The sequence below is a fragment of the Argiope bruennichi genome, chromosome 10, assembly GCF_947563725.1.
Source record: "Argiope bruennichi chromosome 10, qqArgBrue1.1, whole genome shotgun sequence".
NCBI classification, from domain to species: Eukaryota; Metazoa; Arthropoda; class Arachnida; order Araneae; family Araneidae; genus Argiope; species Argiope bruennichi.
Genome location: NC_079160.1, coordinates 53,691,898 through 53,708,258, shown reverse-complemented (window position 1 = coordinate 53,708,258; position 16,361 = coordinate 53,691,898). Strand labels below are relative to the sequence as shown.

At 29.1% G+C, this 16,361-nt stretch overlaps 1 protein-coding gene across 2 annotated transcripts; it reads left to right on the top strand.

Annotated features, from left to right (window-relative positions):
• The first annotated feature begins 2,222 nt into the window (after positions 1-2,222).
• LOC129988234 (cdc42 homolog) lies at positions 2,223-16,166 on the top strand. Of its 2 annotated transcripts, XM_056096404.1 has the most exons (5): positions 2,223-2,555; positions 6,723-6,852; positions 9,786-9,974; positions 12,397-12,582; positions 13,597-16,160. In XM_056096404.1, exons 2-5 carry the CDS (start codon positions 6,724-6,726, stop codon positions 13,660-13,662), a joined length of 570 nt encoding a protein of 189 aa, XP_055952379.1. In that variant the 5' UTR covers positions 2,223-2,555; position 6,723; the 3' UTR covers positions 13,663-16,160. The 2 variants fall into 2 exon arrangements, with proteins under 2 accessions (XP_055952379.1, XP_055952380.1); XM_056096405.1 differs by lacking the exon at positions 12,397-12,582 and having other exon boundaries at positions 13,597-16,166.
• Positions 16,167-16,361: the final 195 nt, after the last annotated feature.

Sequence of the window (16,361 nt, the reverse complement as noted above, 5' to 3'; positions counted from 1 at the left end):
TTGATGATCTATACTATATCACAATAAACTATACGACTTTAAATTATGTATGTATTGTACAATAAGCATAAAGCATTCTGATTAGTTAGTTATGCTTGCAAAATTGCAAAATTTAATAGTGAAATCTGCACAGTTGTTGAGATTGGAATCTCTAATCAAATTTTATTTTATGATATGTCTCGAAAATAGAGGTTAATAAGGACCATGCACTTATTGATGATATATTTAAGGGTCATAAGTATTCTTATGAAATCGATGAACTAGTTCTGACAATAAGAATATCTCTAATTTTGCCACCATGGAAATTTATGGATGGAAGTGTTTTTTAGATTTATTTCAAAATAGTGGATGCTAGAGGACAGAAAGTCACCGATGACATCTCTGGAGGTTAGGAACTTCTCTGTAAAGTAGAAGTTTCTAAGATCAAACTAGTGACTGGCTTTGGGGTTGAGGTGCTGGTGTTTTAGGTTTACGAATTATTTTAAGTTTGTAAATTTTATAATTAACACATTAGACTTTTCGGTTTATGCCTATAATTTGGAGGATCTATCTAATTTGATGAATGCCTTTTTTGCTATCTGTTAATTGTGGTAGCGAATGGATCTAATTAGATAGCAATTGTCAGCTAATTAGATAGTAGGTGTGAATCACAGGAGGGTCACGGGGCAAAGAGCGTGTAAAGCAATTTTAATATGAAACTTTCGCTTTTAACCTATACTTGGAGCTGTATGGCAGAAAACAACAAATCAATCAAAATATACAAAAATCTAAGGAAAAGTTTTGCACCTGAACTGCGAATGAATTCCTAATGTCATGTGCAAGTGGATTAGTTCAAAGCAAATAATTCTGGATCGAAATTTCTTACAGTCAGTTATCTATCAATGGTACTACTTGCTATAAAGCAGTTCGTTAGTGGTAAAGTTCATTGAAGTTCAGAGATAAGGCAATTAAAATACTAAGATTCATTGAAAATTGAACTCTCGTAGATGTGCAAACTGTAATAAACCTCAGGTGGAATAATTATGTTTCTGCATGGGAAAATCAATTTACTGAAGATTGTGAACATGCAATGGGCAGGTACTATATTGCATCATAATTTGAATAATAAAATTTTAAATAATGAAAAAAAAAACACATATTGTTAAGAATTCACTTAACCACGTGATCTTCCTGGGCGGAGCTAGCTGCCAATTATGTATCACGTGGTCTCCCTGTTGTTGTTTAGTATATATATATATATATATATATATATTTCAGTATAAGCGAACTTGACCCCTGTACTAGGGGGAGTGTGATCTCGGCTCTCTCTCTCTCCCGAGAAATTTTATGTGTAGTTTTCTAAGCCTACTACACTTTGGCATAATCATGTGCCTTTTGTTGATGATGTTACCAATAAACCACATAAAAGACAACATGTGTCTTCAAGTCATTTCACCCAGACCACAATCTTCACTATCAAATAAATTATTGTGTAATCATAAAATGCAATAATAATTTACACCTATACCTTCAAATCTGAAATATGGTAGCATCCACCGTTTAGTCTGTTTTAGCTAATCTTCAATTTTCCATCCCTAATAATAAAAAAAGATTGCTTCTAAAAGATAAAGCCAAGAATGCTGCATAAAGGTGCTAAATAATTAGGGACTTGAATTTATAAACATATATAAATCGATTCGTAACTTACAAAGAAAAGTACTGTGTTGGACTTTGACAAGTGATTTTCATTTTAATCCAGCTGTTATTTTATGATATTGCCGCATTGAAAAGAGGCAGTCGACTCTCTATGGCCGAATGGTCATAGCAATGTTCTCATAATCAAGAGTTTGTAATTTCGAATCCCGCTAAAGGTAATGCGATTCATAGTTTGTGTAAATATTTAATTCCTTGATTTTATGTTTTCCTTTATTTCATGTTCCAGAAAATTCTGAACATTTCTTTAGTTCACCAGACAAATGTTCTGGACTTTTCTTACTGTCACCAGAAAAGTATTCTGGAACTTTCCCTGCTAGTATAAAAGCAGAAGATGTGTTAGTCACTGTGTTCTCAGTTCTGAGTTGAGTTAATAAATTGGTTTAGCTCTACTTCTTGTGTGTGTCATTGCGTTCCTCACTAAAGTATCTACGTGACAATATTTTCATTATAATCATGCCCATTGTAACAACTCTATCCAAGATATTCAGGACGAAGAATTTATTTTTTCCTGAAGGAACAAAACCGGATATCCTTTCTCCAAAAAACGGAAACGGGTGACGGATCAGGTGAATTCCAGGAATGACATATTTAACATAGATGAAAATTATAAAGTGAAATATAAGAGCAAATAAAATATTTAAAAGTGAAAAGTCATTAAAGGAAAGGCTTCAAGGCAATTTATAAGTTGCATACATATATTTCTTTTATTCTAATTTTTGTAAAAGCCGTAAAAAAATTCCGAGAAAAATTATTTAAATTTACCCAATACTCTTATTAAATCAAGTTGCTTCTTATAAAATAATTTAAAATTATCTCTGAAAGCGAAGGATGACTCTTAGATGAAAATAATTATTTTTCAGGTAAGTCTCAAATATACTTTTTGAAGCTTGTTTCGTCGCAATATAAGTATCTTAAATACTTCCTTGAATGTCTTAAATTATCACTGTTTGAGATATAAAAAATAAGTAAAAAAATTGTGACTTTCTGTTGTAAAAAGTACTTATTATCAAAAATTTATATTTCTAATACAAAGCAATTGAAATGTCTGTATATTTTTCAGTAATTCATATTATTGTAACTTAGATTATTCATTAATTTTGAATAAGTTATACTAAACTAATAAAATAATTTAATATTTTGCTAACAAAATTCTAAAACATTTTTATTATTGAGATAAAAGGAAAATATTTTTATCTGAAATCAGGAGATTATACTTTTAATCACGAAAAAAGGCCATGGAATGAAATTTTCTGAGTAAATTCAAATTATAATGATGTTTATAAATTTTTTATTTTTAATAATTTTTAAGAAATGTCTTCATATATTCCCTATCCTTAATTTCGTCTTATTATTTTCGATGTCTCATGTTTTTATAACTTATGCTTTTATCTCTAACTTTTCGATGAAAAAAATCAGTGTTAATTTTCATTTTAATATGCAGATTAATGTCTGTGTTTTTTATATTATGTAATATAATATATCGTTTAATCTTTAATATATTTCCTTTTTCAGGATTATAATTTTGATGATCAATTTTTCATCGCTTGCCATCACGAATTATTTTTTAAGCCAAATATATTCTATTTTTATTCTAATTCTTTCCTTCTACGAGTATCGGCTCTAAGAGTTACCTAAAAGAAAATTTCTATGCCATGCTTCTATTTAGAAAAATACGTTAAACGATATAAAACATTATGTTGCTTTGATCGAAAGATGTTTTACGGAAGAATGAAGGAATCTAGATTTTTATACAGTTCCGTAATTCTATTAGTTATTGAATAAAATATCCTTGATATATTAATATTTTAAACAAACAAATAAAATTTTTTGCTATTAAGGGATCAATGCTAAGGGATTGGCTATTTTTTACTATCAGGGAAACTTCAATAGACTCGATTTCGTCCTGGCAACTTTGTTTTCGATAACAAAATTCAAGGTTTCTTAACTCGATTAGTTTTGATCTCAAAAGAGCGGAACTTTTTATTTATTTATTTATTTGAAAATATTAGTACGCTAGAATTGTTCTACTATATATGACTACGACCAGGAAGTTGTATAAAAACATATAATTTGCAATGTTTTCAGCATTCCTTTTATTGACTAAAGTATAATTACTTACATCACTAATTATTTTTAACAATCGAGTCATTTGTCTATTTTAAGCGGATTAGAAATTAGTTATTGAGCTGAAATTGGAGTGAATACTATATGTGATAAATAACAGGAGTGGTCCCTCCAAAACTTTCTAGCATACTCTATTAAAAGTTTTTATCTCCTTATGCAATAATCGAATTGAGTTCTTTATAGTATAATTAAGAAAACAAGTGCATTATTACTTGCTTAGTATTGGTGAACAATTTGTAAGAAATATTGATATGTGGTGAGAATCTATCGTCGTTTTTTGTTGATTAATCGCTGAATGTGGTTAATACACAAGTAACAGATAATCGGATACGGAGTTTGGATACCTTTTTTCTAACCGATTGAATCCAAAATTTGATAAAGAACTGCGATTTTTGTCACAAGATTGTATAAATTTTTTTATTTATTTAAATAAATGCATTTTTGAATTATTGTGTTTATAAGCATGTGAAAATACAGACCAAGTGATGGCCAGTCTTTTGACATATTTAGTCCAGAAACGTATTGTGATTCTGCGTTTTAGATGCTAAAATTGGGGAATGAATTTCCTTTACTTAAGTTGTTAAGTTTTTCATTTATCTTATTCATATGCATGAGAAAGTACAGTCCAACAGAATGACGTATTTGGTTACAAGTTTGGCATGCTTCTAAATTTTAATTGCTGAACAAGTATGTTACATTTTTTCTGCCAAATTCTTCATGTTTACTTGTATTCGGACAGCCGGATTTACAGATTTCCTCGGAATAGATTTCATTTAAAATTTAATAGAAAACGAATTTGATATAGAGTCCATATACCAAATTTCATCTGTCTAGTAAAAGGTGTTGTTTAGTTTCTATGATCGCAGACAGACAGACAGACATAACTTCAGAATTGAGTTTTTTGAACTTTGGGAAGTCGAAAGCATGAAGAGCCGACAAAATCTTAAGTTCGAATTTTAATCGATAATTACTAAACTCTCTTTGTATACTTCGAGTACGAGAAAGTAAAAATATAAGAGAAGTAATAATTGAAATCATAACTCAAAGGGGGCATTTAAAAATAGATTTCCTGTTGTCAAATTTCATCTGAAATGCGACAAAAAATTAAACTTAGAGTAAAGAAACGGTTAATACGATTTATTAAACGATTTTTGGCTGCACATTTATAGTTAAGTTTTCATATAAAGCCATAGCACTAAACATTAAGAAGGTATATATATATATACGGTTGCGGTCTTGGAGCTATATTCTATACTGAATTCTCTTTGTGTCTTCAAAATCTTTTTCAAGTTTCTTTGATGATAAGTCATCTCATAAGTTATTAAGAATTCTCTTTATGTCTTCAAAATCTTTTTCAAGTTTCTTTGATGATAAGTGATCTCATAAAAGTTATTAAGAATTCTCTTTGTGTCTTCAAACTCTTTTTTCAAGTTTCTTTGATGATAAGTCATCCTCATAAAAGTTATTAAGAATTCTCTTTGTGTCTTCAAAATCTTTTTTCAAGTTTCTTTGATGATAAGTCATCTCATAAAAGTTATTAAGAATTCTCTTTGTGTCTTTAAACTCTTTTTTCAAGTTTCTTTGATGATAAGTCATCTCATAAAAGTTATTAAGAATTCTCTTTGTGTCTTCAAAATCTTTTTTCAAGTTTCTTTGATGATAAGTCATCTCATAAAAGTTATTAAGAATTCTCTTTGTGTCTTTAAACTCTTTTTTCAAGTTTCTTTGATAAGTCATCTCATAAAAGTTATTAAGAATTCTCTTTGTGTCTTCAAACTCATTTTTCAAGTTTCTTTGATGATAAGTCATCTCATAAAAGTTATTAAGAATCCTCTTTGTGTCTTCAAAATCTTTTTTGAAGTTTCTTTGAGGATAATTCATCCTCATAAAAATTATGAAATTTCTAATTTATATTATTCATATTAGCTTTTCGTGACCTTTTTATTGAGTCATTGATTTTTGATGAAATATTTTTTTTCTAATTTTAGTACATTAATAAAAATATTTTTAAAAACTTTTTAAAATTTTATTCTTTTATATTAATAAGATACGGTGACTTTATTTCATCTTTCTCCACTAATAAAAGAGGATACATATAATGTATTGCTGCTCTACCGCCAGATCTTTAGCTTAAAGCTGTCAAAATTGATGCAAATGCACAACGGAGGATAAGAATTCGATTTCTGAACGGTTCTTTGAAATTTGATTTATAATTTAGTTTGTTAAAAATTAAACGAATTTTTTTCTTGAAATTTTCATAATCATAAACTAATTTTTATACTCTTTTCAAAACCTTAAACAATTTAGTCTTTTTATGACATCAATCTATTTTCAGAATTTAAAAAAAAAAGTATATTTTTGATATACTTTTATTCGAAATTATATTATTTGATATACTCCAAAATTCAAATAATTTTTTGAATTATATTTTTGATATTTTCTTTCAATGGATTTTAATAGTTGCACTGAAATTCAGTTTTCATCGTTTTATCAAATATTAATTACATAATTTTTTTTTTCATTTTTGAAAGGAAAGAGAGAAATATTCTATTTAATATTTGTGAATTTTTCCTGAAGATTATGAAATTAAAGTTACAGTAAGCTAAAAAGAACGTAAATTTTTAATACCACTCTGATGTCATGGGACTTGATTCCATTACGAATGCTCATTCGTATAATACAAAGAACAGGTGTAAAGCAGTTAAAATAACATGTTTTAATATCTGTTACAATTTGATCCTTAAAATTGGGATCTTTAATTGATTGTGATCATTAATATGTTAAGGGAACATGTAGATGTTCATATTCCATCAGAAAAATTTTGGAAAATCTACAAAATCGTCTAAGTATAAAAGAAAAAATAGAATGAATGATTACATATTCCCTTTTTTTATGTTTTCAAGGATGTCTCCGAAGAAAGAAACTATAAAGAAAATTAAATGCCATGTAGTAGGTGACATCGGCATTGGAAAGACTTCTCTTCTTCTAGCATATGAAAAGAAAAGGTTTCCAACCGAAATCGAACTTCTATTGGTGAGTATATATCGTTTTAGCCAGCATTTTCGCAGACTACATTGATTCTGTACCAAAAACGACATCATATTAAGGTATTTAAAAAAGCCCGTGGAAGTTTTCTCCTTTCAATTGTTTCGTATACTTAAGCAGAAGTATAAAAGATAAGCAGAAGAGAGACGATAATCCATCATGAATTTTGATTCCTCTTCTTAATAATATTTTGGATCTAAACTTTTAGGAGCATTGCTTCTATAATAAGAATTCTTCTATCCAGAAATACCTATAATTGGAAACCATTTATCAGAAATATGTAAAAATTAGTGGATGATTTTGTGAAAAGGCAGGAAAAACATCCCATGCCTTGACCCTTTGGCCCCCACCGGGGCATATATGTCTTGCTGATATTTTAAAATCATTCAGAGGGAAAAGTAATTGGGGAATTTATTGAAGGGTATGTAATGTTTCAATGGTTTTCTGTGACTACATTCATATGTTAGTGTAATTTTTAACTACATCTTAGTAATAAAGAACGTACATGCTGTATGTTCCATGAGTAAAGTTGCACTCTGCAAAAACTATTTTGCAATGTATCATACATAGAAAATATCATGAATATTATTAGATATGTTATTGGTAAGAGTTTTCTTGCAATAAAATTGTTTTAAAATATTATAAAAAATATAGACTCAACTTTTCACTGTCTTTTTATATGGTCACCTCAACCCCAATGGGACACATCTGTCCTATTTAAAAAGACCACTTGAACACACATGATCCACTTCAAAAATCGCACCTATATTTTCGTTTTTATTTTAGCAGAATATAGCTATTTATACTTTACTTGACCCATTAGAACCCTAAATTAATTTTGGAAAAGAAAAACTGGTATTGAAAGGGTTAAAAAAACATTAGTTTGGAATGCTGGCACCAGAGGGTGTATTATCCTGAAAACCCGTAATACAAATAGAAACTTGTTTGTTTTTGTATATGATGCAATGATTTTTATAAACAGCAGAAATGTTTTTTTCTTCAGTTTTTTGATCACTTACTGTTACCATGAATTTTCGAAATCTCTTATCGTTTATCACTATTTAATTATTACACACTAGCTACTTGGAAACTTGAAAATTCTTCGTTAGATACAATCATTGCTAAAGAACTTCGAAAAATGATGATGAAATCTTAAAAAATAATACCGTCTTAACATGTAAAACAAAAGCATAAACAGAAAGAAAACCCGTTTTTGAAGACTGAGGAAAGGAGATGGATATTGAAATAGAAGTCGGCATAGCTGCAAACAATGAAGGTAGCAGCAATGTATGCAACACCTTCTGCTTGGATGTTTGTAGATTTTATATTAGCTAATGCATCACGTTGAAAACATATAGGATTTCACTTTAAACGACCGTCTGATAAATATATTAGAAAATTAATTTTTTTGAAATTTTTAATTTTTTTTTTTTTTTTTTTTTTTTTTGAAATTAAAATGCACGCAACACCTTCTGCTTAGATACTTGTAGATCTTGTATTAGCTAATGCATCACGTTGAAAAATATCTATCTGTTATAGGGTTTCACTTTAAAATGCCATCTGGTGCATAGTTTTGGAAATTAAATTTTTTTTTATGAGGTGGATATTTTTCTTTTTCATTCCTACAAAAATTTATTTCTTTACAAATGAATGATGCCGGCTACAGAAAAATTTTGTTACGTGAACTTTAATTATAAACATTAATTAACATCTTTATTATCTGAAATAAATACTTAATACCATCTATCTTGATACATTTTTAAATCATTGTTTTCACACACATAGAGAGATAGATAAAGAGACAGTTTGACAGACTCTTTTCATGAATTTTGTACAAATTTAAACATAGTCTTGTAAATTAAAAAATCAGTCAGCAAAATTTGCTGTATCATTTATTACATATAACACCCAAAATTTTCATTAAAAAAACACCTTGAGCTTTATCTCTCTGAATTTTACAGCTCTCGCTGGTATGGCGTGGAAGTTTGGAGAGGAGGATGTCAACTCAGGTGTTGTTCTCGTCTTCTGACCGCGGTTCAAAATTACGAGGTCTGTCCCAAATTAACCCTAGTGTTGCTTTAAAAAGGAGCGTTAATATAACTAAACTAAACTGAATTTTATGGCATACTTAAATAATTTAGTTTGTTTAAATAAAGTTTTGCAATATAATGAGGAAAATTGAATTCGCTATTTTATCTTTTTATTTATTGATTGCTTTTAACATTTCATACATTTTATATGGTGTGAAGATCGAATTCAAAAGTTCATTGATTTTACTACTTTTCATATTTGCCTGCATTATTCGAAGGGTCAGATTGACAAATAATCAGTCCTTTTATTAATTTGGAAAAAAAATTACGCGAACAAAACATTCTAAAAATAAAATAGTTTACTTGATATTATCTCTTAAGCTTAAGGGACATTATATTACAGAATTATCTAAGTAAAAGAGTGTATAATTTTCATGTAATAACTGAATATTAATTTCACCTGTCGGCATTTCTATTTTTAGAGTTATCGTGTGCTGATTCATCAATATTCTGAAATCAGATTTATTGAATAATACAATAATTTTTCTTTGTACAGTTCTCTTGTACTGTGTGTAGATTCATTGCATCTTAATATCCACTTTTTATCACAGGCAGATGAATGTGCATTTATTTTTATTGCGAATATTCAATTTTGAATTTTAATCAGATTTACGGATCAGACAGCAATCAGATTTTAATCAGACCTTACGCATGCACAACCCTATTACAAACGATTTGAAATTTTAACATAAGTTTAGTGCCACAGAATTTTAATACACATACTCCGAGTTTTTACCGTTTCAATACTGCAGGGCGATATCTAATCTTATGCCATTGAACTTTGATACCAACACTCGTCATTTTTTTCATTTTGTGTTTCTTCTTTTTTAGACTTGTTTTCCCTACCCACGGTTTGCAAACACAGTAGTTAAGTATGAATCTTCAGATGTTTATTTATGGGATAATATGGAATATGACGAATTCACGGAACTCAGAACGTTAGGGTATTTAGATACACACGTATTCATTATTTGCTTCTCCGTTGTTTTACCTTCTTCAGCAGAAAGTATCAAGGAGCAGGTGAGTTTTTGAACAAGAAATTGAATTTTAATGTAATTACAAATGTAAAAGATTCAATGACTCAAAACGAAATGAAATGTTTTTATATTATTAACTGAAAATCAATTAACGTATAGTAAAGACAATGAGTCGACTGGGGAAAGCAAACAGACAGTATAAGCTTCCTGAAAATATTTTAACCATTAATTTTATATCACCTCTTTCAAGTCATTTCTTAACTGGAAACATCGTAGTACATAACCCACTCAAATTCCTTTAATTTGGGACTTTATTGAATGAAATGTCCGGGTTGTTAGTATAGACAAATACCTTAAACTCCAACAACGTTTGCAAAAACTACAGTCCATTTTTAGCATGGCACCATCGACATTTTCTAAACATTAGAAATATATATAAATCTAAAAAATTCTCTAAATAACGTAAATAATTATATTTTGTATTTATTATATACATTAATAATATTATGAATCAGTTATAAATAGCAATAATGTTATAGCTTATATTTAATAGAATAATTTGGACACATTCATCTTTTTAATGAATAAGTTCCATTCTAAGTTCGAACCTGACTTATTTGTTCTTTATTTGTAGAGGAGCATATTTAAAAAAAATCCATGTGCATTTCCCATACTACACAAAGATATTTCAAAAATCCATATTCGCTATTACAATTGAACACTCAAATATTGCCGATGAATTCCTATGCTTCATAATCTATTACATATTGGTTCGATTCCATTGAGATCCGATGAGCTTCGGTCCATGACTTAGATTGATGATTTAGACTTACCACCACTCACTATTTATGGTGAGGACAGTATATATATTCTCTCGAACTTAATACATATCAATTGTAATTTTATATAATTACCTATCAACTTCGATTCGATGTAATTACATATCAGCTGCGGTTATCGGATAAAAATAGTCTAATAAAATTTCGATAAAACAGCTAAATATTTAGATGTGAAGTGAAGTCAAGTCTTTGTCTTAATGATGGAACAATGCAGAAGTGAAATACTTCCATGTCTCAGAATCGAATGCTTCGCTTATTGTAGTAATGTGGGAGACAATACGAATTTGGAAATAAAAGTAAATTATTTCAAAATTTAAAAATTAATTCCCGAATTTTTCAGCTTTAGTTTTATATTATAACTTGTTGTTAACACATGAAACACTTTCTTTAGTTTGTGTTACTTTGATGCAATTTTTTTAGCATTCATTTATTAGAAAACGTAAACGGTACTAAGTGCCGTTCTTTCTTTTCTGTTATTCAGTATGTCATTTATGTCTGCATTTTTATGTGGTTCTATGTAATTAGGGTGTTCTTTACCAATATCTTCTAGATACAGAAGGCCTTGACTTGAGTTTTCATACCACAAATTGTTGGATTTCTTTGGCGCGTAATTGGCTTCAAATATCGGCTGTCTTCACTCAATATATCGACATCTATCACGATAAATCAATATTAATGATTTTAATATCAACACCATGGCCTTTTTGTATTTGGGAGGCATTGATTTTACTTCTAAAAAGTTGTAATCTAATAATCTAAAAAGCAGAAAATAATTATTTTAATGATAAAAGTTTTTATTTACCATGATTTTTAAAACTGACTAAAAATATAAAATAATTTTATATTTTTAATATATTGCCCTAAAAATTTACGATAATTAATTTTTAAAATTCACGATCACAAAATTTTCAGTACAATCTCTATGGTATTAGGAATTTGTAATTATTTCACACTTTTTAATCAGTTAAAAAAAATATTACTATAAAATAAAATCATTATTTTCTGCTTTTTATTCTTATGTGTGCGAAATTTTGTAATTGATTTTAAATTAGCTTTCTGATGAGCTAAAGATTTGTCATGACGCATTTGCTTTTAAGTCTTTAATAAATAATGAAAGCTTTTATCAATTATAGAATTTATACCGAAGATAAAAAAAGTGTTAATATTGCATTGTCATACAGTTCTGATCTACATTTAAAATTTTTGATCTCTAGCTCATTGAGAAGTTAGTTTAAATTCGATTGCGAAATTTAGAATAATAGACCGAATTTAGAATAATTACCGAATTTAGAATAATTACCGAATAATAGACAGAAAAAGAAAGCGATTTTATAAAAATTATGTTAAAAATAAGATATTACGTAAGGTTACGATTATTTGTTCTCTTTCAACCATAAATGAAAGAATAGGAAATTTCGAAGCTATATTTTTGACGAAATAAATGGTTAATTAACATCAGTTAATTTTAAGGGCAGTTCTTTTAAAAACGGTTATTAGTCTTATTCAATTAAGTTTTTCATACTGAAGATAAACAACAATTTTACACTTATCAGGACTCTTGTAACTTTGTTTCTTTTGTGACCTTTAGACATAATTGCGGTTTTAATCTCAGGTTAATTTTCATAGTGGCTTCCAGAAATAACTTTTCATTGTCCGGGTACACCCTACATTTTGATTGGAACTCAAATCGATTTACGAAGAAAAGGAACTATGGTTCTAAATAACCAGAAACCGATCACATACAAAGAGGGAAAGAAACTGGCTGCAAAGCTGAAAGCTGTTAAATATCTTGAATGCTCAGCCTTAACTCAAGTAAAAATCATATTTTTACATACTTTTGTTTAAACTGATTTGTTTTATGTTTGTGAAAATGGAATTTTTTTAAACTGGATTTAGATTTGATTACTTGATGATCAATAATTCGAGAATTTTGCTAAGCTAGATACAGCATTTTAGTTTTACGGAACATTGATCTGTTAATCAATTAATCACAATTTAGTGTTAATTCCTTAACTGCAGCAAACTTGAGCTTTGCGCACAAAACTTCTGAAATGGAATTGATTCCTCATGTGAGATCTTTGCCTATTATCTCCCAACCAGAGTATGAAATTTGCTGGAAGGATCTCGAGATCTCAGTTCTAAATAGATAACGCCCCAATTCTCATATTTTTCATAACTGAAATGTTTTCCAGATTCGTTGCCAAGTTCAGGAACCATTGATATTAGTGATATTAGTAGAAATTACAGCACAGTATAGCGAGAATTAGAAAATATATCAACGAGATGGTTATGTATTTAATGTAATTATGATGTCGCGGGAATTGACTTCATTAGGAAGATTTAAATACACTATAAACAGAACAGGTGTAAGACTGTTAAAATTATATGACTTTAATACATATCGTAATTTGATGCTCAAAAGCACTTGTTTTGTGAGAATAATGAGCATTATGTGATGTATAAGAGATTTAGTTGAAATTAAATGCAACCAATATTGAAAGTGTTCCAGTTGATTCTCAAAGATGGATGTCTAGTATAAAGTAGGATAATTTAATTTCATCTGTAAACTATCCATCCATTCAGTACATTATAAAATGACTTTATAGACTTGCTATAAATTGCAAAGTTTTTCTTTTGTTACCTACAGATCACAACAATAAACATAAAATTATATACTATTATCGATGTCACTCTTTTCAGTTGAACTTTAACATGTATTCAAAGAGTAAAACATGGAAACTGTCAATATCTTAAAAGCATTTTTGATGAATTTTTATATTTGTCAATATTTATTGGGCAGATTTAAATAATTTTCCTATTTTTCAGGAAGGCATGCAAGATCTGGTGAAGGAAGTAGTACTGGTAGCACGAACAGCTCCCAAAAAGAAATAGAAACACAAATGTCTCATCATATAATGTTCTCGTCTCATAGCTGTTTTTATGACATATTTTGGTAATTGCTGTCAGTTGAAAAAATTAAATCATTATTGGTCTATAAAGACATAGTATTATTACAGAATTTTACTGGAAAAATTCAAGGTGATCCAAAAAATCTGCATTATAAGTATTTTTTATTAAAACAACTCTGGAGATATCACAAGAATTTCTCACTTCCACTTTTTTAGTCTTTTTCCTATTTAGAAGAAATAGAGCCGGCGTCCTGGCATAGGGGTAGCGCGTCTTTCACGTGATCTGGGCGTCCCGGGTTCGAGTCCCGGTTCGGGCATGGCTGTTCTTCTTCTGTGCTCTATCTGTAAGGTGTGTGAAAGTCCCCCCCCCTTGCAAAAAGGGCTGTGCAAGCGAATGTGACGCTTGAAGTAGCTAAGTCGTACTCTTGGCCCTAGTTGGCGCAACTGGCAAAACAAGAGACGCTCACTCGGCTTAAATCGCTGACAGACAACTGTAAGCGGGCGTATAAAGTGATATAAAGTTATCACAACAACAAACGAAGAAATAGAATGTCAAGGTAACTGCAAAAGACTACACGAGAAAAAGGTAATAGAAATTTTACTGTAAATTCGAAATATTATGAAGATATGATTTGTGAAATTTGGCAAAAGTTTAGCAAATGTATTCTGAAATCTTATGTTTAGGTGAGGAATTGCCTTATATTTCCAAAGGGCGCATGCTCATTGTCGACTAGATATGCAAACTATATCTACGCTTTGCTGAAAGAAAAAGAAATAAAACTATTTCAAGATCAGTCTTTACTATTTTCTCCCATTTTAGCAGACCATTCGTTATCTTTTCTCCGTTTTTTTGGAGAGGCGTGATGATCCACTAAGATTTTTCTTGGATTTATTTGAAATCATTATTATTAACTTTATATTCATTTGTTGAACTTCATTTTACATTTTGATAAGAATGTGCACTAGTTTATTTAAAATTATTTATATTTTACTGTGCTTTGGTTTAAAAATGTTTTACTCAATTCAAAGTAAGATGGTGCGAATTCAGTTTTAGATATGTAAAGATGTTATTAAGGGACATCTATTTGCTTATTTACTACACTGTAATTTCAGTACAGAAACTGCTGTGTAAAGAAATAAGATTTAAGTATGAATAATACATCAATCATGAAATACAGAAATCGTTATCAAAGGGAACATTCAAACAGCATCATCTAGTCTTTTTACCAAATAATGTAATATTTATTCCTTTTTAATAATCAATCTTTGTGTTATTTCAAATCAATCTTGTATATTTTATAAAACATCGGAAACTTTGCTAAATAAGGGCATTTACAATCTGTTTTGATGAAATGAGAAAGGAACAGTACCTTTCAAAAACATTTATTTCATATAGAACCTAGGAATATTTCTCTCGAATTTCTCTCTTGAATAATTAAGCGTTCAATTTGAACTTTGAACATAGAAAAAAAAAACCCAGAACGACGTGATAATTTGCGCAATCGCATTATTTCTGATCAGGGAAATGTTGAAAGTGAAAGATTATCGTTGTATAAGTAATGGCAACTAAAGATTTATACTACCTGTCGAAGACTTCTTCTATCATGTCAACTTTGCCCGCTGCAACAACTTCTCTTCGTGGAATTTTCCATGGAAACCCTTGATATTTCGTATTCTAAAGACTTTATGTATAGCGAAGCGAATACGTTGAGTGTGTTAAGTGTAGAAGCCAAGTCAAAAGTTCGTCAGGTTCACCCCGTCGAGCAGGATATATGGTCAGTCAGGTGAAAAAAAAAATTTAAAATCATCACTTTAAAAGTTAGTCATAAATTCATGGCTTTAACTTTCACGAAAATTCCTTGTTAACATGTTGTGTCTTTGCGAATAATATTTGTTGACGTGTAATATTATTGTTAAATTCAAGAAATATTTTTTACCATTTTTGTTACAGTGGAGAATAGTGTATGAATGAAAATGGGCAAACAAAATGCCCATACCACAAGATGTCTCAACGTTTTCATCTATTTTGAAATTAATTCCAACAAGAATAATCAGTTATAAGAAAGCTTGTTACTGGTTTCCAGAGTGCAACAATCCCATCTGATGGCTACCACTTGTAATCTATTATATTTGGACACATTTTTGATTACTAATTGCACACACACATACACACCATTTTCCTTTTTGAAGAACAAGGAAATTATTGTTTACATAGTAATTCTTAATTATTGTTTACATAGAATTTTTTAAAGAATATCTTCAGATTAAAAAAAAATCATTCTTATTAAAAAACGTTTTACAAAATACTTTGATGTAATTTAGATTTATATGAAACACTATATGAAATTTGGACTATTTAAAAAAAATTTCAGCTCATTTTAGAGAACAACAAGGATGTAATGCAGGTTACTTTCTTCTAATATTTAGGAAACGTTTATGATATTTTTTATACGTTTAAAACTAGATTCAAACTAGAACGAATCATGATTAAATCTGTGAATTATGAAATGAAAACGAAAATTTTCAGAAACTTAAATCCTGCACATTAGCAAAGAATTTGATACTCTATAGGAATGAAGGAAGATTTCTTTATTCCAAACAAAAACAATTAACTTTTGTTTTTAAAAATATTTCATAATTGGTAAATGTAATTTAAAATTATAAAATCCAAACGCTCTCAAA

What these genes read in the sequence shown, in the direction of transcription:
- LOC129988234 (XM_056096404.1), top strand. Translation starts at nt 6,724, where the DNA reads ATGTCTCCGAAGAAAGAAACTATAAAGAAAATTAAATGCCATGTAGTA. An exon ending in CCGAAATCGAACTTCTATTG is followed by an intron (nt 6,853 to 9,785) that starts GTGAGTATATAT and finishes CTTCTTTTTTAG; the next exon opens with ACTTGTTTTCCCTACCCACG. An exon ending in AATGCTCAGCCTTAACTCAA is followed by an intron (nt 12,583 to 13,596) that starts GTAAAAATCATA and finishes CCTATTTTTCAG; the next exon opens with GAAGGCATGCAAGATCTGGT.